Source organism: Apodemus sylvaticus, chromosome 10 (assembly GCF_947179515.1).
Source record: "Apodemus sylvaticus chromosome 10, mApoSyl1.1, whole genome shotgun sequence".
Lineage (NCBI taxonomy): Eukaryota > Metazoa > Chordata > Mammalia > Rodentia > Muridae > Apodemus > Apodemus sylvaticus.
Genome location: NC_067481.1, coordinates 97,312,524 through 97,336,270, shown reverse-complemented (window position 1 = coordinate 97,336,270; position 23,747 = coordinate 97,312,524). Strand labels below are relative to the sequence as shown.

At 44.8% G+C, this 23,747-nt stretch overlaps 1 protein-coding gene and 1 long non-coding RNA gene across 3 annotated transcripts in view; one reads left to right on the top strand and one right to left on the bottom strand.

Moving 5' to 3' along the window:
• Pdpk1 (3-phosphoinositide dependent protein kinase 1) overlaps positions 1 to 20,719 on the bottom strand; it is a 65,970-nt gene extending 45,251 nt beyond the window's left edge. The window contains exon 1 of one of the 2 annotated variants that reach the window (XM_052196957.1): positions 20,569 to 20,719. In XM_052196957.1, the coding sequence (XP_052052917.1) occupies positions 20,569 to 20,592 (24 nt within the window). In that variant the 5' untranslated portion in view covers positions 20,593 to 20,719. Of the gene's footprint in view, positions 1 to 1,381; positions 1,465 to 20,568 lie in introns of those variants that run through there. The other variant, XM_052196958.1, reaches the window with a different exon arrangement.
• An 84-nt stretch (positions 20,720 to 20,803) lies between these two features.
• LOC127695079 (uncharacterized) lies at positions 20,804 to 21,743 on the top strand. Its single transcript, XR_007979895.1, has 3 exons — positions 20,804 to 21,077; positions 21,240 to 21,318; positions 21,599 to 21,743. It is a non-coding gene; the product is annotated as an uncharacterized LOC127695079 (long non-coding RNA).
• The last annotated feature ends 2,004 nt before the right edge of the window (positions 21,744 to 23,747 follow it).

Genomic DNA, 23,747 nt, shown 5'->3' with positions numbered 1-23,747 from the left:
AATACCACCATCTACTTCCGACCTAAGAGCCCCAGGATTTTCCGCCCTTCACCCTTGGGCACATCTCTCTTAGCAGGCATTACATTGACACAGCTCCTAGCTGTGTCATCAACTCCACAGCCCCAGAAAACTTAAGAGCCAGGATCTTTAGCTTACCCTGCTACAAACAGCACAGAGCAAGGAGTGACTTCTCCAAGTATGCCACATTCCCCCAGGCTCTTTTATGATGTCACAAACACATTTCCATTTATTTTGCTCATTAGTTTCTCTAAGAATGTAAATTAAGGTTCCTGGGGCCAGACAGGCATGTCCTCTTGGTCTAGAATCAAGTTATAACCCAGTTATAGTAGTGGGGTGGCCACACAAGATATGGACAATTCAGAAAGAGCCAGGGTAGACATGGCTACTATGAGGCTAGACCATGTTTGGGCAGGTGTTTGGACAAAGTAAAAGGGACCCAAGACGAGTGAAGCTACTTTTTTAAAGTTTTACTTTCCTCTAAGGTTTGAAATCTAAATATAACAAGCAAGCAGTCTCCACATACCAGAAAGAAAACCTTCATTTTGAAAACAACACCAAAGTTATAGTGATAATGGACACAAGATTTCTGAAGTAATAACAATAGGTAACAGTCTCACATCCCACTTCCTAGCACAAACACTGTGTAAGACTGCAGAGTCTAGTCTAATACTCTACACTAATTTCAATCACCAAAGTTCCAAACCCTTTAAGACAACTCCATCTGCTAAGTGCCTGGTATCTGTTCTGCATTGCTGCAGCACTTTGATATAACAACAAAAGACAAGACAAAACAACAACAACAACAACAACAAAAAAAAACTACACAGAATGACAGTACTATCTGGATGGGAACAGTACACTTTCAGTCAAGATAGCAGTTAAGAGTACTTATTGGGGCTGGAGAGATGGCTCAGCGGTTAAAGAGCACTGACTGCTCTTCCAGAGGTCCTGAGTTCAATTCCCAGCAACCACAAGGTGGCTCACATCCATCTGTAATGAAATCTGATGCCCTCTTCTGGTGTGTCTGAAGGCAGTTACAGTATACTCATATATATAAAATAAATAAATCTTAAAAAAAAAAAAGCGTGCTTATTGCTCTTGTAGTGGACCTGGGATTTGGTTCATAGCTATCTGTAACCCCAGTGCTAGGCAATCTGATGCCTTCTTCTGACATCTATTTGTACCAGATATGCATGTAGTATGCATACATATATGCAGGAAAAACACTTGAATATTCTATACACACACACACACATTTTCTTTTAAACAGCAGACGCTCTTACTAGGATGGTGACATCTAGGCTTTACATAAGGAATGTAAAGGCTCAAAATATACCTTGTCTTCTCACAGAGGACCTACCAGTGTAAAGGCTTGGAAGGCAGCTCTCAGCTCAGCTGTCTAGGCATGGTTACTACATAGGCTCTCCAAACAGAGTCTCTAGGTACCGGAGAGGGACCTCAACACCCTAGGATCCCTTCTGGAGTAACTTCAGGCATCTTCTAGAATCCTAAAGAGGCAAGCATGAGACTTACCACCACAAGAACCCAAGCACTTCCTGATACCAGTCTAACTACTAGCTAGGCCCACATGGTCATGCATCAACCTTGGGCTAGTGACATTGATCACCAGAAGTGCCACTCATGAGCATGAGGCCATCTACTGGCAACCTAATGCTTTCCTAGAATTCTGCTATTTCTTCCTGCCTTGGCTATAGTGCACCAGTCAAATTCCTCTCACTACTTCTCCTTGTCTAGGTGATGTTTATAAGTCCAATATGGTTGCACCGCCCTCAATGCTGTCCTAACATGCAACCATCACTATGGTTTAATGACTCAATTTACTTCTGTAGTAAATGGTAATGATAGTTGCAATATCACATTTTAAGGCATCAGGCTAAGAAATGGAATGCCTGCCGGGCGGTGGTGGCGCAGGCCTGTAATCCCAGCACTCTGGGAGGCAGAGGCAGGTGGATTTCTGAGTTCGAGGCCAGCCTGGTCTACAGAGTGAGTTCCAGGACAGCCAGGGCTATACAGAGAAACCCTGTCTCAAAAAAACTTAATCCAAAAAAAAAAGGGGGGGGGGAATGCCTGAGGGCAAAAGCCCTCAAGTGTAAAGTCTACATGCTTATTGTACTACTACAGCTGTTATTAGGAAAAGCATATCTTGTATCATTTTTAGGTGGGTGATTATACATAGCTCTCTCAGACTGTCCATTCTATAAACACTACCCAGAGGGCCACATGGCCAAGGGGGCCCTGCTGTTTCTTCTAACCCGTTTCCTTGAAGAGACCCCACAGCCAGAAAACCTAGCTGATTTGGGTCTGGAGGTGAGTCACCCCCTTTGAGGTATAGCCCCATCAACTTTGCTGCCTTATGATAACCCAAAATTATGGTAAGCTAATGTTTCTGGTTACTCAACAAATTCTAAAATTTAAAGCGACAAAAAGCCAGTTTACTATCCCTCTTCTCTCTGGAAGTCAGAGTACCTCATTCACCAAAGCTGTGTGTACTGACACACACATATGACCCTAGCACTTAACAGTATCACCAGCAGTTTGAGCAAATCAGCCTGGATAAAACTGCATTTCAAAAACAACAATAAAAAACCTCTAATTTCAGCATTCCAGAGGCAGAGGCAGATGGAACAGCACCAGCCTAGTCTACATAGAAAGTTCCAGGACAGCCAAGGCTATATGGCAAGATCTCATCAAAAGCAAACAACACAAACAAGCAAACAAACAAAAAGCACCTCTGCCTTAAGGCTGGAGAGATGGCTGGGCGGTTAAGAGCACTGACTGTTCTTCCCGAGGTCCTGAGTTCAATTCCCAGCAACCACATGGTGGCTCACAACCATCTGTAATGGGGTCTGGTGCCCTCTTCTGGTGTTTCTGAAAAGAGTAATGATGGTATATTCGTGTATAAAATAAATAAATGAATATTTTTAAAAATAGAAAAAGAAAAACAAAAGAAACAAAACCAACCACATTTTCTCCCCCAGTCAGACTAATCACTAGCCTTTCCAACATATATCTATACTCTAATTCCTAGTCACTTTTGCAATTAATAATGGAAGCTTCAGCTAGGCATGTTAGCACATGCCTTTAATCCCACCACTTGGGAAACAGAAACAGGATGGATTTCTGAAGTCTAGGCCAGTCTGGTCTCTCAGAATGAGTTCCAAGATAGCCAGGGCTACAGAGATAAACCCTGCCACAACCACCACTCCCACCAAGGAGGAGGAGGAAAAGGAGGAGGAGGAGGAGCAGCAGCAGCAGCAGCAGCAGGAGGAGGAGGAGGTTCAGCCTGCCTCATTGGCAATTTCATACCAGATATGGACAAGTCACTGTGGCACTTCCACACCTGGAGTCTCCTACCTACTATACCTTGGTATTCTGGTTCTAATTGAACTGGTAAAATACACTTGATGTTCTTTGAGGACTTCCAACTTGTCAAACATTCCTGCCCCAAGTACTGAGTTCAATAGTCTCACTCTTAAGAAGTAGAAACTTTTCAGGGTGGTGGTGGTCCACGCCTATAATCCCAGCACTCTGGGAGACAGAGGCAGGCAGACTTCTGAGTTACAGGCCAGCCTGGTCTACAGAGTGAGTTCCAGAACAGCCAGGGCTACACAAAAAAACCCTGTCTTAGAAAAAAAAACAAATCCAAAAAAAAAAAAAAAAAAGGTAGAAAGTCTGAGCCAGTAAGACAGTGCAGTGGGTAAAGGTGCTTGCTGTATCAAACCTGATGACCTTAATTTGATATTCACAGAACCCACATAGTAAAGAGAGAATTGACTCCTACAAGCTGTCCTCTGAGTTTCACCATTGTCAGAACCCAATCCAAGAATTCTGAGTGCTTGTGACAAAACTCAAGAAAACAAGGCAAGAGTCTTCTGACTACAGTTTCTTCAATAGCTTGGAATTATTGTTGGAATATGTTTGTGTCCTCTGGATAGAAGTAAGTTGACTCCAGCTGTTGTTATTCATATGTCCACATGGAAAAACATGTTTTTGCCATGTGTGGCTTTTGTACTTGTGATTGTACACTTTGCTCAGGTGACTCTTTTTTAACTCTGAATAAAGTTGGCTCTTGTATGAGACTTTAGTCCACTTCATTTTTAGGGTCTGCTCTCCAAGGTCCATGGACCACCAGGTGCATGCCTATAATCCCAGCATTTGGGAGGCAGGTGGATTTCCGAGTTCGAGGCCTGGTCTTCAGAGTGATTTCCAGGACAGCTAGGGCTACACAGAGAAACCCTGTCTCAAAAAAAAAACAAAAACAAAAACAAAAACAAAACAAATCAACAACAAAAAAAAAAAAACAAAGCAAAAAAACCATCAGGTCAGCCATGACAGCCCAACCTTTAATCTTATTGAGGACTATTCCCCTAGCACAGCTATAGCTATTTTGTTCCATGCCTGTCAGCTATTTCATATTGTTGAGGTAATATGGTTGCCAGTCACTGACTCAGAACAGGGTCAGGCTGACCACATACCCTGTTCTGAGGTTTGTTAATCTTAAGAAATCTCACAACTGCCAGGCTGTGCTGGCGCATGCCTTTAATCCCAGCACTTGGGAGGCAGAGGCAGGCGGATTTCTGAGTTCAAGGCCAGCCTGGTCTACATAGTGAGTTCCAGGTCAGCCAGGGCTATACAGAGAAACCCTGTCTCGAAAAATAACAAAAAAAGAAAAAGAAAAAGAAAAAGAAATCTCACAACTGTAGGCTTCACTTAGGGCCCATCATATTAAAGGCCAATATGAACTGTTATTTCTTTTCCTTTTTAAACATTTATTTATTTTATGTATATTAGTACACTGCAGCTGTCTTCAGATACACACTAGAAGAGGGTATCAAATCCCATTACAGATGGCTGTGAGCCACCATGTGGTTGCCAGGAATTGAACTCAGGACCTCGGTCAGAGCAGTCAGTGCTCTTAATGGCTGAGCCATCTCTCCAGCCCCAACTATTATTTCTACAATGGTCTGAGTCACGCCTTACCACACAGCAGCACTTCTAGCACCTATGTATGAGCTCATTGTGGCTCATTGTGGGTTTTGTGGTTTTGGCCTTTATAAGCTGACCCTAAGAAATGTGCATCTCGGCTGGGCAGTGGTGGCGCACGCCTTTAGTCCCAGCACTTGGGAGGGGGAGGCAGGCGAATTTCTGAGTTTGAGGCCAGCCTGATCTACAGAGTGAATTCCAGGACAGCCAGGACAGCCAGAGCTACACAAAGAAACCCTGTCTTGGGGGGGGGGGGGAAATATATATATATATATATATATATATATATATATATATATATTAATTAAAAGTCTCAAACAGCCCTCATATTTGTATATGACTCAAGGCAAAGGTCATAAAATAAATGGTACTGTAGTTTTACCTGAAAACAAATTTAAGGTTTCAAAGCCAACCACAAAGATCACAAAAGCCAAGATAGAGATTCCCTGTTGAGAAAGCAGCAAGTGCTGAAGTGTACAGAAGTTGATACAAAGTACCATCTCCAAATGCAGCAGAAGACAAGGCTCTAGCCCTGATTTTAAAAAAAAAAAAAAAATCTCAGACTAGAGAGGTGGGTCAGCAGGTAAAGGCACTTTAACTTTTTCTTTCAACTGACTTCAATTCCTGGGACACATCTGGTAGAAGGAAAGAAATGACTCTCAGAAGTTGTCCTCTGACCTTCACATGTACTCTTCACATGCCTACACCCACAGAAAGTAAAATAAATAAAAGTCACTTAAACCTTAATTTGTTGTTATTGTTGTTTTGGAACAAGGCCTCTCTCATAGCCCTGGCTGCCCTGGAACTCACTATGTTGACCAAGCTGACCTCAAACTCAAGGTCTGCCTCTGCCCCCAGAGTGCTGGGGACTTAAAAGTGTATGCCACCATGCCCAACTTTAATTTTTTTTTTTTTTTAAAGAAACTAGTCTTGTCCAGGACTCGACTATTTGGATGGATTCTAGAGGTGTAAGCCTGCAGATAGTGACAGTCTGAAGAGTCTGTATTACAGGCCAGCTCCAACCTCCACCAGTTAGGAAGGAACTGTACACATCCCCAGTGTCTTTCATCTAGAAGGATTTGACTGGATAAGCAGGAAAGTCCCTTCCAAAAAAAAAAAAAAAATCTACATTGAATGACACACATTGAAAGCATCATGGACCAGAGCTTACTTTTAGTAAAGTACAACGAACTTCATCTAACTAACACCATGACTGATGAGTCATGCACACATCATGAACTACAGCAGGATGCAGGAGGCATCTTGATTCCATAGGGTTCTTATGATCACCGCATGAAAACATCAGATGGGGCTAGAGAGCTGGCTCAGTGTTAAACAGAACATTGTTGTTCTGCTCCTCTCAAGTCCTGAGTTTAGTTCCAAGCAAACACATGGTGACTTATGAACAGCTACTGTGGATCTGATGCCCTCTTCTGGCATCAATGCCGGAAGATGTATGTCAGACAGATGTATGTAGACAAAGTACTCATATAAACAAACAAACCTTAAAAAAAAAAAAAAAAAAAGAACATCAAACAAATCTAAATTATGAGACAGTCTACAAAATATTTAAGCAGTATTCTCCCCCACAAAAAAATAAGAAAAGTCACAGGATCAGTGGGATGCAAGAGGCATTGACAGCTAAATGCAACATGGTAATCAATCTGCTACAAAAAACAGCATTCTAGGGAAAAGTACAGAAATCCCAAATATGTCTTAAGTTCCTCCAGTAGTGCGGTCCTATGCTAACATCCTGGTTTTGAAAAGTATGGGGGGGAGGGGCGCGCCGCGGGGCTGGAGAGATTGCTCAGAGGTTAAGAGCACTGACTGCTCTTCCGAAGGTCCTGAGTTCAAATCCCAGCAACCACATGGTGGCTCACATCCATCCATAATGAGATCTGCTGCCCTCTTCTGGGGCCTCTGAAGACAGCTACAGTGTACTCACACATAATAAATAAATCTTTAAAAAAAAAAAAAAAAGAAAGAAAGAAAGAATTAAATAGAGAAAAAAAAAAGAAAAGTATCCACACTAGGTTCTTAAGTATTTCAAAATAAAGTTTATTCATTTAGTTTTTGAGACAGGGTCTCTCTGTAACCCCGAATGTCCTGGAAATAGGTATGTATTGACCAGTTGTTCTTGAACCTACAGAAATCTATCTACCTCTGTCTTCTTGCTGGGATTAAAGACATGAACCTCGATGCTCAGCCCTACATATAATTTTTATTTATGTAGGATCAAAGGTCAACTTGGTGGAATCTGTCCTCTCTTTCCACATTAACAAGTTTGAGGAATCAAACACACAAAAAAAATAAATGTAATTTAAAATTAAAATAATACTAATGATTTAAGTGTAGTAACTATCATGCTAGCTTTGCATAAACTTATAGAACTTGTAAACACTTTGGGTCAATATTCAATAAATAATTTGAATATAGGACTACTGAAAGAAAATAATCTGAAATAGAAGAAAGGGTTTAGTATATTTAGTTTGTTTTTTTGGGTTTTTTGTTTTTTGAGTTCAGAGGGTAGGCAATCTATGTAACCCAGGCTAGACTCCAAACTCATGATCCTCCTACCTCCAGAGTAGTGGTATTAAAGGCATGTACCACCATACCAGGCTTGGTATGAAATTTTTTCTCACTTTATTTTTTATGTTATGTATATGGGTATTTGGTCTGCATGTATGCCTATGCCAAAAACTGAACCTGGGTCCTTCAGAAAAGTACTAAACTGCTAAACCATCTCTCCTGCTCCAGTATCAATTTCTTTTTTTTCTTTGGTGTTTTGTTGTTGTTTGGTTTTTTATTTTGTTTTTTGTTTGTTTGTTTTGCTTTGTTTTGTTTTGTTTTTTGAGACAGGGTTTCTCTGTGTAACAGTTCCTGTCCTGGAACTCACTTTGTAGATATACCAGACTGCCTCCTGAGCTCTGGGACTAAAGGTGTGCGTGCACCACCATGCTTGACATGAATTTCTTAACATTACCAACTTTTTGGGCTTGAATCTGCAAATAAACCAAGTCTCTATGCAAACAAGCTAAGTACCAAGTAAGGACCACCTGGCCTTCCTGGCCTTCCTAGCCTGTATATAACAGTCCTTACAATTAGAAACTTCTATATTCTTGGTCATGTCCCTGCTTATGCAAACCAGATTGCCCTCCCCTCTCTTCCTTGAACTGCTCCTGTCTACCCACTGGAGCAACCTTGAGGACTGGGTCCTTCCAACAGACCCTCTAGAGCAGCTCCAAGAAGGCTGAACCTTTGACAGGGCACCATTCTTGCCAGTCATAAACCACCTGAAATGCCAGACTGTTGACCTTTTCCTTCAGGCCATGAGGCAGTCAGTGGTTAGCTGGCCTCACGGGAAACAAACACCATGCAAGCTGTCTCCTAAACAGAAATGTTTCTCACCCAAGAGTATTTTCAGGCCAGGAGCATGGAGTCCATTTTGTTTATGACCACTTCTTTAAAACTATCCACCAGGCACCTCCCTTAGCTCTCTGATCCAGACACAGTACCCAGTGCCAATAGCCTCTGCACAAGATATGCTATGCCTTCAAATAAAAAACAGTACCACTTGGACTATGAGGCAAGCAGGCTAGCTTGCTTTCTTTCTGAACTAAAAATTAAAGGAATCCATATAAATAAAATCTATAATTAGATATACATTTTAAAAATTGTGTATCTGATAATAATCAGCTATGTACAAGTAAAGACCATAATATAGAGCAATGACAAAACCATTAAAAAATGTCAGGCTGTACCAAGAAAAAAAAATGAGTTGATAATAGAAAAAAAACATGCAGTAAGCCCTGTGAATTTCTGCAACTGTGCACAGAAGCAGCAATATTTTTTTCTATCTGGGTCCAGAGTAAGTCACGGTCCATTTGGAGGATATGTAGAATGGCTAAGTGCCCACACTCCATGGAGGAAGTCAGAAAACAGTCAGGTCAGGTATGACCAGGTATCATGCTTCTATCCAACTTCCCTAGAATCTGTTGTGACTCTGCAAAGCAAGCCTCCCTTAGAAAAGGCTGAACAGGCAATTTTCCCAAGGTGGTTCTACTCCCATCAGTATCCAGTATCCAAAAGAAAAGTCCACTTGATGGTACTGTATAACAACCAATGCTGACATGCTAGCTCTGACATCTGACATTGCCTGTCTTCTGCCTAGGATGATGGGGGCTCTCAACATCAACTCTCTACACATCATGCATGGGCACACAGCATAGGCACCAACTAAAGTGGGCTGCTCTGGCATAAGTGCTAGGAACACAACCACCACCACAACAGAAGGACTGGAAATGTAACTGTGGTTCTGTAGGTGACTGCCCTAATCCATAGAGCAAACTATTCCTCTTCCCACCACAGAACTCATCCTGGAAATTACAGCCAAGCCAAACCCAGGGAAGAGATTTTTTTTGAACCTTGTCCAAAGTAGCAGAGACCAGAGTAAGCCCTTTAATACTAAGGAAGTAGTATACTATTAAGCTTCAGGGGAGACACAGTAAACCAATCCTAAGGATCTTAAGGGAAGTGGCCTTTCTATGGGAGTACAGAGCATCTCTGAGGCTCTTCTACAGGACCTGGGGATGCAGTTGTGTGAGGACAGTGATCCAGCCACACCTCAACTACTAAGGCAGCAGCTTCAGTTCATACTACTGGTGCTCAGCGCTAAATTCAGCTAACCTTTTATCTAACATTTGATGGCCAGAACTTCATAGGGAGGACTTTAGTGTACAAAGTAAACAATAACTTTAAAATAGCACTTTTCAAGGGTTATGTAGTTCCTGGGGAATGAAGGAAAACAAAGCCAAAAACAAACAAACAAGCCACAACAATCAAGATGACAAAGAGGGAGCCAGGCAGTGGTGGTGGTGGTGGTGGTGGTGGTGGTGGTGGTGGTGGTGGTAGTGGTGATGGTGGCATACACCTGTAATCCCAGCACTTGGGAGGCAGAAGAAGGTGGATTTCTGAGTTCGAGGCCAGCCTGGTCTACAGAGTGAGTTCCAGAACAGTCAGGGCTACACAGAGAAACCCTGTCTGGGGGGTGGGGGAAGCAGGATGACAAAGAGGTACTAAAACTATTATGTCATCTAGTGGCTCAGAATTTAGTTTCCAGATCTAGCTCTCTTGGGCATGGCTCTGCAGGTCCAAGTCAATCCTGATTTGAGAAGGGAAACTAAAAGAGACTGGTGTGAGCATGCCCATCATTCGAGCTGTATGGGGACAAAGTTTGGAGTGATTTTTTTTTTCTTGGTTTTTCGAGACAGGGTTTCTCTGTGTGGTCCTGGCTGTCCTGGAACTAACTTTGAATTCACAGAGTTCTACCTACTTCTGCCTCCTGAGTGTTGGGATTAAAGACTTGCACCGTCACAACTGTCCCATTTCCTGCGTTTGTTTGTTTGTTTGTTTGTTTGTTTGTTTTCGAGACAGTGTTTCTCTGTATAGCCCTGGCTGTCCTAGAACTCACTCTGTAGACCAGGCTGGCCTCAAACTCAGAAACCCGCCTGCCTCTGCCTCCCAAGTGCTGGGATTACAGGCACGCGCCACCATGCCTGGCTTGGAGTGATGTTTTAGGCAAAAAATATAGCCCTCAGTCTGAAAGTTGGAGGGTCAAACACTGTCCAACAAGAGCATGCACCCTAGTATCACTGCAGTCAAAGGTCTGCTTGGATGCAGCTGACCCAGTAGCACCAACCTCCGCACCTCTCCCACAATCAGGAAGCCAAACACTAAACCCCCAGTGAAGAAAAGTACAAGGCATCATCCTGCCATCAAATTACTTTTAAATTTCAATACAACCAAATGTTCTGTCAGTTATGCAAATACCTAGTCATTTCTCTTTTCAAAGGTAAAACTTGATAAAAGGCTAAAAATACCATTTTTCTTCATTTATTGAGATGGTTCAGTAGAAAAAGCACTTTTTGGATCCCCAGCCCCCACATAAAAAGCTGAGCAAGGGTAGTAGAAAACATGTAATTTCAGCACTCTGGAGGCAGAAACAGGGAATATCCAGGGCAAGCTGCCTAGCTAGAGTAGCTGGAATTAAGCAAGAGACCCTGTCTCAATACCTTCCTCTCTTTTGGAAGACATTCAAACCGTTGCACACTGGCACATATACTTACACACATGCAAACACACACATACATACACACACACCTACACAAAGTACATAAAAAAATGTGTAAGTGCCCTAAACCTATAAACAGCCTATTCCAACACTACTCTCAAGTTGATTTTTGTTGCTGCTGCTGTTGTCTAGCAGTCCTAGAAGACAAAACAGTTCTTTGGCCTCAGCCTCCTGAATGCTGGGATTAGCAACATATACTATCATATCCATAGCTTTGTGCTTAAATTAATTTATGATTAGCAAACATTATCAGAGCATAAAAGTAACAATCCAAGAGAATATAATGCCACATTCACTAGCTGTGTGCTGTAGGTAAGGTCAGGGCACACTTCACAATGGAGAAAGTTGATAAAGACTGACTCTTAGCCAGGCTGATCATGGTCAACATCTACAGTAGTACATCACTTCATTTATTTTGCTTTTTGAGACAGGATTTTTCTGTTTATCCCCAGCTATTCTGGAACTTGCTCTGTAGACCAGGCTAGTCTTGAACTGACTGAGATCCACCTGCCTCTGCCTCCTGAGTGCTGGGATTGTTCTACTGTCTTCAGGCAGTAATACCTGACTTTGATAACATGCACCTTTGATGTAACATGATGAAATGATACTGAATCCACCCCCCCCATTCTTCTCCCCAAGACGCATAACTCCATTCTGACCATAAGGACATATATACCAATAGCTGGCATCAGATAATACCTGATACTGGTCTTCAAAACTGCTAAGATCAGCCTGGGGGTAGTGTCATACACCTAAGAGCACTGACTGCTCTTAGGTATATGACACCTGAGAGGTCCTGAGTTCAATTCCCAGCAACCACGTTGTGGCTCACAACCTTCTGTAATGTAATCTGATGCCCTCTTCTGGTGTGACTGAAGACAGCTAGAAAAAGAGAGGGGGGTAAGAAAAGAAAGAAAGAAAAAAAAGGAAAGGAAAGGAATAACAGGGAGGGGATATGTTAAACATATTGCCTAAAATGGTAGATTCAGATTCCCAGCACCTATGTAAAATGTGAGGTGTGACATTATGTCAGCCAGTCTTGCTGAACTGGTTAGCTTCGGGTTCAGTGAAAAGACCTGGTCTCAAAAAAGCCAGGCGGTGGTGGCTCACGCCTGTAATCCCAGCACTCTGGGAGGCAGAGGCAGGCGGATCTCTGAGTTCGAGGCCATCCTGGTCTACAGAGTGAGTTCCAGGACAGCCAGGGCTATATAGAGAAACCCTGTCTCAGAAAAAAAAAAAAAAAAAAAGAAAAGAAAAAAAAGAAAAAAAAAAGAAAAGACCCTGTCTCAAAAATAAGGTAGAGCTCCCTAGAGATCGCTCAGAGGATCGGATGCTGCTAAGCAAACATTAGGGCCTAAGTTCAGATACCTGGCAACCAAGTAACAAGCGGGTATTAGAGTGCATGCCTATAATCTCAGCACTTGCCAGTCAGTCTAGTAAAACAGTGAGCTCTAAGTTCACTGGAGACCTTATCTCAAAAAAAAAAAAAAAAAAAAAAAAGGTGGAGAACAATGGAGGAAGACATCCTAAATTGATCTCTGGCCTATACATACACTTACGCACACTCAAACATATAACAGGCACACAAAATAAAGTAGAAGATAATGTCAAACCTCCCGTTCCACATTTATGCACATATGCACAAACAAATGTAAACACACACACACACATAGACAGAGAGAGACAAAGATACAAAAAAGGAAGGAGTGAGGGGAGTGGAAAAGAGAAAAAGAAAAGGGAGGATGGTGGAAAGGAGAAAAAAAGAAACTGGCTGCATAGATGAATCAGTAAAATGCTTGTCATGCAAAGGACCTAAATTCAATTCCCAGAATCCACATAAAAAGTTGGGTGTGGTGGTGAATCCTTTCTTATCTCAGCACTCAGGAAGTAGAGACATGCAGATCCAGGAGCTAGCTGCCAGCTAATTTAGCCTAGTTGACGAGAGCCCCAGGTTCCTGTGAGTCTCAAAATACAAGGGTGGGTGACTCTAGAGAAATAATACTAGGAGTTCAATTCTGGCACAGGAACACTAACAAGAGACAGACACAGACAGTAAACAAGAGGTGGTGGTAAATACCAGAATCCAAGCACTGGGAAAGCTAAAGCAGGGAGATCAGGGCCTAAAGTTCTAAGTTAGCCTAAGAGACATACCAAGATCCTGTCTTAAAAGGGCTAGGGCCGGGCGGTGGTGGTGCACACCTGTAATCCCAGCACTCTGGGAAGCAGGGGCAGGTGGATTTCTGAGTTCGAGGCCAGCCTGGTCTACAGAGTGAGTTCCAAGACAGCCAGGGCTATACAGGCTATACCCTGTCTCGAAAAAACCAAATCCAACAAAACAAAACAAAACCAAAAAAAAAAAAAAAGGGGGCTAGGAAGCTGGGCAGCAGTGGTACATGTGTTCAATCCCAGAACTCTGGCGGCAGAGCAGGCAGATCTCTGAGTAGATCAGCCTGGTCTACCTAGCTAGTTCCAGGATAGCCAGGGCTACACAGAGAACCCTGCCTCAAAATAAATAAATACAAACAAGAGGTGGAGACTGAGGAACAGGGCTGTGTCCATAGATACCAAAGAACACCCACCTAGGTATAAGAACCAAGAGGGAAGAGTGAGAAAAGAGCAACAGGGGTCAGCTAGAGGCTGTAGGCTCTGAAAGCCAAAGCTACAACAGAGTTTACCTTAGAGACACAGACATGAACACAATAAATGATGTAGAACCAAGGTCTGAGGAAAGGGCAGCCACCATGAAACATACTGGTCAGACAAGGCTATACAGCCAAGGGAAATGTTGTGTGAGGGGCCTTCCACAGAGGGGAATTTATTCAGGCAAAGAGAAAGAACATAGGAAAGAAAAGAGGCCACTGAGAACCTGGCAGCCCCAAACATCTTGCACATCTGCCTGGACATAGATATAGTGCGTGCACACATTTGTGCATGCATTCTCATATGTCTTTCTGTGTCTGTGTCTGTGTTGGGAGAAACAAAATAACAAACCAGGAGGGAAGAGGAGGTGGCACATGCAGTGGTACTCGGAGATTCAACCATCAAGTCCTTGAAGTGAGGAAAGGGAGAAGCCAGAAGGAAAGGGCTGTAAGAACACAAAGAAGGCAGTGAGTGGGCAGTCACATATATGGTAACACACAAAGAACAACAACCCTGAATGAAATACAGAGACAGTCCAGAGACAGGTGCACGAGTGCAATTCCTAGGACTAAGGTTCCAGGCAAGTTCCAGAAGATAAAATAGCCTTTGTAGGCCTGTCCCCCATGGCCAGTTTAGGTCTCCCAAAAACACTAAGGAAAAACTGAAAAATTAGCCCAAGCCCCTTCTAACATTTCTACCTCAGGTCAAAGCTCTTGGTGAGACTCTCAGGAATTGTCTGAAAATCTTACCAGCCTTCTCTGCTAGCATCCAATATACAGCTGCCACTTAAAGCTACAACTTCTTCCTATTGCATGCAACAAACTCAAGTTTCAAAAGAGAAAAACAGCTGAAGAACGGGGGAGATTGTATCCACAATTTCACTATGAAAGCTATGTCTCTGGTGGAGGGCATTTTGACCAAAATCTGCTGAGACCAGCAGCCCCTGAGTGGGAAGACCAGCTGGAGTTCCCCCAGGCACACACAGGACATATGCCTCAAAAGGAACACCCTTAGCCTCTAACTAGACCTTCCAGCAAGGTCAGTACATACAACTCCTCTCAGGATGAAACATAGACTAGCATAAAGGGTATTGATCTATCTGTGAAACTCACCAGACCACCCAAAAACAATCTGCCTACCTTCATCTGGCCCCTTGACAAAACTGCAGGCAGAAATCATGCATTCATGCTGAGCAGTAGGCAATGTACCTTTAGTACTTGCTGTTCTAGCTTTTGTAGTTTCTATATAATCCAGCAACCTAAAATCACAATCCTGAATCAGGCACCTTGATAAGGAATTAATCCTTCCCAGTGGTGTTGTTCACCTTTAAATCAACACTCAGGAAGCAAAGACATGTAGATTTCTGTGAGTTCTAGGCCAGCCTGATTTATACAGTGAGTTCCAGGATAGTCAGGGCTACACAGTGAGACCTTTTCTCAATATTTTATAACCTAGTCCTTTATAATGAATTGTTGTTCTTTTTGGGTTTTTTTTTTCCCCCCAAGACAGGGTTTCTCTGTATAGCCCTGGCTGTCCTGGAACTCACTCTGTAAACCAGGCTGGCCTCGAACTCAGAAATCCACCTGCCTCTGCCTCCCAGAGTGCTGGGATTACAGGTGTACGCCACCACCGCCCGGCTCTTTTTGATTCTTAAAAAAACAGGCTCTCTGATTAACTTGTCCAAGCTTTCCTCAAATGTGTGAATTTAGTGATTCTCCTGCCTTAGCCTTCCAACCTGACTTAAATACTTTCCTTTTTCTTTTTTAAGATTAAAAAATGTTTTTTATGAGTATGGGTGTTTTGCCTACATGTAAGTCTGTCTATGTACTTGGTGCCCAAGGAAGCCAGAACAGGGCTTTGGACTCCCAGGTGGTGGTAAGCTGCCATGTGGGTGCTGGAAATCTAACACAGGTCCTCTGAAGAGCAGCCAGTGTACCAAAGCAGAACCCACCACCCATCACAATCCCAAAAAGCACTTTCTCATCACAGAGAAAACACATCCCTACACTAAGGAAGCGTTCACTGCCTTTGATCTAATAGCTAGAGACTGAATATACAACCTGTTCACAACATTCAAGTAACTCCAAAAAGGTCTGGCATCACACCAAACAAGTGAACAATGTGATTCAGTCACAGAAGAATGCATGACTGAGAAGATCTGACAGATATATGTCCCAAACTTACAGTTTCCACACAACACTTCCTCCCCCATTGTATTGCCCTTTGAACCTGCCTTCAAAACAACTGCACTGCATACCCCATTGCCACCTGTCATCCCACAGACAGGCCTACAGCACACTTGCACCTGCTGAGGGAGTCATTTTTGCACAACTCTGTTCCTTTGCAATGACTTGCTCTCCTCAAATTGCTGAAAACCCATACCACGGGACTTCCATGCACTCCATAGAAGACAGTACTTGGGAAGAGAAAAGCATATGCTGAGGGCCACTCTCCAAACATCACCTCAGAGAGCCTCATCTCTGACACTTACATGCTCATCTCTGGCTCCTACCAGCGTCAATCAGTTGCCTAGGAACACCTCAACTCCAGCTCAAGTGGCTCAGAAGATGAGGACAGGCTGAAAATGGAAACACATGTCCCCAGGAGCCACCTGTTCCTCTTCCCCAAATCTGTACTGAAAGCAGCCTAGAGGCCAAGACCAGCCCTCCTTCAGCACTATATCTCTTCAGACAGCTGCTAGCTAAGGCACTTTCCTTCTCATAAAATTCATGTCAAAACATTTTTTTTCAAAAGTACTCAGACATTGGCTGGAGAGATGGCTTAGTGGTTAAGAGCACTGGTTGCTCTTCCAGAGGACCCAGGTTCAATTCCCAGCAACCACATGGCAGCACACAACTGTTTGTAGCCCTAGATCCAGAGGTTCTGGTGCCCTCACACAGACATACATGCAGGCAAAACACCAATGAACATAAAAATAAGCAAATCTATAAAAAATAAAATAAGTACTCAGATGTTAAGAGCACTTCCTGCTTTTCCTTGGAACCCAAATTTGGTTCCTGGAACCTATATATCATGTGGCTTTATAACCACCTGGAACTCAAGCTCCAGGGGTTCAGAGACCCTCTTCTGGCCTTTGAGGCACCCATGCACACATGGGATTTACTCATGGATAAATATTCACATACAAGTAAATATATAATTTTTTTTTCCAAAAAGAAGCATAAAACAATCCCTCACTTCCATCTCTTATGGGGGCCTTTCTTGCCTTGCCTGCTGGGTCATTGCTAGAGATGGAAATACATCCTATTTCTATGACAGACAGAGTTCATAAGAGCTAACTCAAAAAATGTAACATGGCAAGCTGAAGAGAACACTTTTTACTCTTTCAGAGGGCAGGGGTCAGGTTCCCAGCACACACATAGTAGCTAACTGCCATGTATAACTAAAGTTCCAGAGGGTCTAATGCCATCTTCTGGCTTCCAAGAACAATGCACACATAAGATGAACATTTTCTCTATGTAGCCCTGGCTATCCTTGCACTCACTCTGTAGACCAGGCTAGTCTCGAACTCAGAGACCTGCCTACCTCTGCCTCTTGGCAGAGGGGATAAAATCACCATGTCCCAGCTCAAAAATAAATCTTAAAACGGGACTGTTGGTGGGGGCCCCTAGAGAGATGACTCAGTGGTTAGAAGTACTGACTGCTCTTTTGGAGGTCCTGAGTTCAATTCCCAGCAACCACATGGTGGCTCCCAACCATCTGGAATGGGATCCAATGCCCTCTTCTGCTGTGTCTGAAGACAGCAACAGTGTACTCATATATTAAATGAATATATAAATCTTTAAAAGAAAAAGGGGGAACAGGGGGCTGGAGAGATGGCTCAGTGGTTAAGAGCACGGGGTGTTTCAGAGGAGCTGGGTTCAATTCCCAGCACAAACATGGCAGCTCACAACTATCTGTAACTGTACAGTTCCAGGGGATCTGACACATTCACACAGACATACATACAATGCAGGCAAAATACCAATACATATGAAATTAAAAAAAAAAAAAAAAGCTGGCATAAGCACTTGGGAGGCAGAGGCAGGCAGATCTCTGTAGTTCCAGGACAGCCAGGGCTGCACACACCCACGCACGCACGCGCCTACCCAGAAAAAGAAAAAAAGAAAAAGGGAGAGAGAGAAAGAAAAAAGAGAAAAAGAAAAAAAAGAAAGTGTCATGGTCTAGTTGTCACACACCTTTAATCCTAGCACTAGGGAAACAGAGTTCAAGGCCAGCTTGGTCCAGATTATTCGGGAGGCTACATTGAGATCCTTATCTTTAAAAAATCTTGACAATTTGAATTTTTTGCATGGTTCCTAACTTTCCCAGACAGATGGAGGACCCTTGGAAAACCTAAAGCACCTTAAGTTTTCCTCAATTTCCCATTTCTCCCTCTGACCAAACCACATCTCTTTTTTCCAAAGGGGCAGGGGTCCAAGCCTCATCCCTGCAGAGCACCAGCCCTCAATGAGGGCAAACCACACATAGCTTCTTCCAAGCAGGTGTTTTCTGAAAGGATAAACTGAAAATAGGCCCCAGGGGTCAAAGAATGTGGTCATCTACCCATAAAAATATAATGTCCCTCCTCCTCCAACAAGGCACAGTACCACACTCAGGAGTCCAAGCTCCAGAAGACGCCCTAGGCAGGGGCACAGAGGACCTCCTCACACCAGGTGCTTGGCTAAGCTGCTCACAGAGTCTCTCTTGGGAGATCTTCACATGACACTAGGTTCTCTCCAAAACCCAATCAGTTATTCATGAATCATGTACTTGACCTCTCTTACTTTAGCTTCCTCACCTGTTAAATGGGAACAATATTCACCTCACAACACATGAAGTACACATCTAAATACCTGTCTAGAAGAGCTCAATAAATGACATTTAAAAGTTCTGGCCCACCTTAACTGCAGACTGAGCGGGGCCTATTTCCACAGCCTCAGGCCATACTATTGGCATTACAAGGGAAAAGGGGAAAGGCTTTGAGCAAAATTAATTGAGACAGTGTCAGCAAGCCAGATTAAAGTTCAAATGCAAATACACTAACTATGCAAATCTCCCAGTTCTCAGACAAAAAAAAAAAAAAAAAAAAAAAAAAATACCATCAATGGAACCATCTCTGCCACTCCTAACAGGAAGCAGAGCATATTCTCACATGTGGGGGAACTTCTAGATGACAAGATGCAAGGCCTAATTCTTCTCATTTCCTTACAGAGAAGTCTATTGTTTATTCTGTAATTTCTTCTGCTCTTTAGATTCCAGTGCTTTTAACACTGAAAAAGCTGTCTGATGAGAAAATTGTAGATGTCAGAAACCCATCATGGAAGTGTCAAGGCAAAGTGAAAACACACTTTTTCTTTTCCCATAGACACCATCAAATACACATCTTATACATTGCAACAGCATCACTGTGTCAAAGTTCACTTCATAAATATCCACAGCAATGTCATTCAGACTTCCACGATTCATGTCTTTCCGTGCTAGCCCAGCACCCCGGGGTACAGACACAAGTGTTGCAACACCCTTTTGCCTTTCACCATTTTTCTCAACTGGATAAGTCCTCCTCCTTTTAGAATTTGGATTAATTACCATCCATCTCACAGTGAAGGGTTATAACTTCAAGTCCATGGATAAGATGCAGAAGGCTCTAGAGCCTCCGGTACCAACTAAATTTGGTGCAGCTGTGCATGCTTCTCAATGAGAGCCCACACTTTCAGATTCTCAAAGGGGCTTACGACCCCCCCCCCAACATTAAAAACCACTTCCACACACACATCCTAGACCATACTGAACCAAGTGAGTTCCTTGGGTCCCCTCAAAAAAAAAGAGACCTACAACCCTTTTCCCATCCCGCCCCACCCCCTGAAGAAGGCTGGGGTGAGGGATCGAACCCAAAAGAGTTCTGAACATGAGAGGCAAGCAGATTACCACTGAACCACAGCCCTATCCCATGGAGGTCTGCCTTTTGAACCAAAGTTTGCTAGGCGTCTGACATCTTCTCATCAACCACTTCGTATCTCATACAAGGTAAACACGCTGAATCCATGATCTAAGAACTCTAAAACTTAACAGAAAGTGCAACTGTGGACACTTTCAACAACACGGAGAAAACAAACATTTCACCCAACAAGTGGTTGGTTTTATCGTCCTCGTCCTTCCGCCCGCCCCCCCGCCCCCCCCGCCCCCCAAACCCCTCCTCCCTGTCAAACTTAGGCTGCCCTCGCTGGGGCCTCTAAGCCGGCCTCCCAGGGCTTCCCACCTCACTGAGCGAAGAACGGCAGGCAACAAGAGTACCGAGATGCCCCTCTGACCAACAATCGGGAAAGGAGCCGCCAGCATCAGGTGCTACAAGCAGGAATCACATCTCCTGCTTCCCAGGACCCTCCTCCAGGGAAAGGCCAGAGGCTGCTCCTCCGCGGGCAGGACCTCAAGGTAAGCCCAGAGGCTCCGCTCCAGGCTGCACAGAGCCGAAAACAAACTTTCCAGGCACTTCCACCCCGCCCGGCCGGGTGACACCTCCCGGCCTCCCCCGCCCTCCGCGCCCTGTCAGCGCCCCCGGCTGCCGCCGCCAGCCCGAGACGGGGCCCCGCGCTCCCTGCCGCAGCCGAGAGGCACCCTCGGCCGGCGCCAACAGTCCTGCCCGCCACCCAGCCGCAGGTGAGGCGCCGCCCGGCCCGCGACACCGGGCCGCCCCGCCTCGCCCAGCAGAACCCAGGCGACCGCCACGCTCCCGGGTAACGGACCGGTGCGCCCTACAGCCGCCGCGCGCTCACCAGCTGGCTGGTGGTCCTGGCCATGAGCCCCAAGTCGGCGCGGGCGCCTCCCCCGCAGCGTTGCGCTGCTCGGCGCCTCCTCAGCGTCCTCCTCCCCGCGGCGGAGCCCCAGCAATGGCCGCCCTCATCCTGCGCCCGCCCCGCCGCCTGCCGCCCCCAGCGCCACCCCGCCCCCGCGCGACGCTGGGCGGGACTTCCGCGACGCAGCGGCCGCTCCTCTCGTCCATTGGTCAGTATAGCTATCACTCGCCGCGGGCTGTGCGAGCCCCGCCCCCTACCAGGAGCCGTATTTCCGGGTTGGGGCCCGGCGCGCCTGTAGAGGGAGGCCGAGCGAGCCAATCCGAGGTGACGAGGAGGGGCCGGGTCGGGAGCGCCGAGCTGTCAACCGCGTTCCAGGTCAGGTAAACTGAGGCTCAGTTGCCAGCTGCCCAAGGTCACGCCTGGGGCAGCAGCAGGGATGAACTCGAACCTACTGCCTGGACGACTTGAATTTGATTCACGGGTCACGGGTAATCTGGGAGAGAAACTGGGCTATGATTTGAAGCAGAAAACAAGCCGTCCTGCCACTCCTGACGAACCTGTTGTTGCCTATATTGTGATGGATGTCTTCTTTTTTTCTTTTTGGCTGTCTTTGTGAGCTTGCTTTTATTCTTTTTTATTTCCTTTTCCAGCGAGATCTCACTATCGAGACCTGACTGGCCTCATACTTGCGGCAATCCTGTCTCAGCCTCCCAGCTGCTGAAATGACAGGTATGAGCCACCACACCCTCCTTTAGTTGTCATTATGACAACCGCTGTAGTTGTTTTTCTTTTTTTTTTTTTTAACTTTTTGTGCTTTGTGTATAGTGTGTGTGTGTGTCCACTTATGTGTTTCTGTCAGATGCCTTCCTATACCAGTCGCCACCTGGAGCTTGCGGATTCCTCTAGGCTGGCCGGCTGGCCAGTGAAATGCACTGGTCCCCCTGTCTCTGCTTTCCCAGGGGTTAAGGAACAGACCCCCGCCCCCGCTACCTCCAGCTTTCTTTTACAGGAGTGAGGAGGACTTGTCTGCAAAGCAGGCACCTTACTGCGTCATCTCTACAGGCCTTCTCCATTTTTTTTTCAGTGTTTGGAATGAACTCAAGACCTCACACATGCTAGATTATCTCTAAATTAAAGGTTTCTAAATACACCCATCCCCCTTGCCACCTTTGTTTTTTGTGGTGTTTTGAGACAATGTCTCAGTATGTAACCCTGGCTAGCCTAGATATCAGTATGTAGACCAGGCTTGCCTTGAATTCATGATCTTTCTGCCTTAGCTTTCCTAGTGCTTGGGTACAGGTACTCGCCACCCTTTCCAGATACTTGTCATTTTTGTTAAAGTAATTTAAAGCCTGCTGAAAATTACTGTGAGTGTTCAGCCTTAAATGGGGCATCAAGAACCAGGCAATAGTGGCACACGCCTTTGATCCCAGCACTCAGGAGGCAGAGGCAGAGCTACACAGAGAAACTCTGTCCTGAAAAACAAACCCTAAATAAATAAAATGGGGCATCTATATGATTCCCCCTCCAAATGAGGCTTAGGGGACATTGGGAAAGAGGGGACAAAAAGAATGTAAGAGTTGTAACGGGGAGCAGTGCTGAGGAATGCTACTCTGAACATGATGTGGCCTTGGCACTGGGTCTCGCCACCGCTGTGCTCACCTGCACAGGATTAAGCCAGTCCAAGTTCAACACAGACAGGAGAGGGCCTCATGAAAGGGCCTCAACCTATCTCACTGGGGGGGGGGGGAGGGGGAGCCATTCTTCCTTGAGGGCGTGGCCACTGGAAGGTTGTCCATGCTCAAGAAGACAACCACAGTCACATGCACACACAGACAGCACTAACCAGACTCTGGAGGTTACTACCTACCTTTCTTCAAAGAGTTTAAAGCCAGGTGCAATGGAGTGTACCTATGGAGCCTTCTAGAGTGGGAGAATAGCTTGAGTCTAGGCGTTCAGGGCCAACCTGTGCGATATAGCAAGACTTTCTCAAAAGAAATGTAGATAATATAGAGCGTCCAACACCCGGGGTAAACTCATAACCCCATGTGGGCAGAATGAACTGCTAAACCAGCAGGAATGGCTGCTAACGGCTTCCTATTGACCTCATGTTGACGCTAAATGAAGAACTGCATCCTACACCTCATCTGTTCTAAAGCATCCCTAACATTCTTACCCCAGTTTTCAGATGAGGAAAGTGAGGCATAGCAGTGGCAGTTCTATAGTTTGTAGTGCTAGGACTGGGACCTAGGCATCCACATTCTAGAACCTGTCTGTCAACCCCTAAGGATACAGACCATAGCTATCCATTCTCCTAGTCTGCCATACATTTGTAGACCTTAAAAACAGGGACTGGAGGGACAGCTCAGCTGCTAAGAGCATGGTCTGCTATTCCAGAGGTCCTGAGTTCAATTCCCAGCAACCACGCGGTAGCTCAAAACCATCTATAATGGGATCTGATGCCCTCTTCTGGTGTGCCTGAACACAGTGACAGTATACTCACATACATAAAATAAATAAATCTAAAACACAGACACACACACACAATTAAACAGCCGGGGGGATGGCTCAATGGGTAAAGTGCTTGCTGTAAAGGCATGAAAACCTGAGTTTGTATCCTCGTAACCAGTGTAAAGCCAAACACAATTAATGACAAGAGAAGGCCCAGAAGCCAGTCATCCCAGATCCTGAACAACAGATGTGACATGGCTCAGCAGGCAAAATACTTGCTGTAAGCCCAACAACCTGAGAGTAATCCAACCTAAGCAAACAGGGTGAGAGCTAAGTCCTCTAAGTTGTCTGACCTCCATACCTGTGTCAAGGGACAGGTATGCCCTAGCATAGACACACAGTATAAGTTTCCTAATCTTTTATTAAATTTAGTTTTGTGTGTATTTTTCTTGCATGTGTATCTGTGCACCACATGTGTACTTGGTGCCCACAGAGGTCAGGAGAGGGCATCAAATCCCCTGGAACTGGAGAAGGTGGTGAATCAACATGTGGGTGTCCCACAAGAGCAACAAGTGCTCTTAACTTTGAGCCATTTCTCCAGCCACATAAGTTTCTATGAGTTCAAGGCCAGCCTGGTCTTCATGGTGAGTTCCAGGCCAGCCAAGATTATACAGTCAGACCCTGTCTCAAAACTCAGAACAATAATT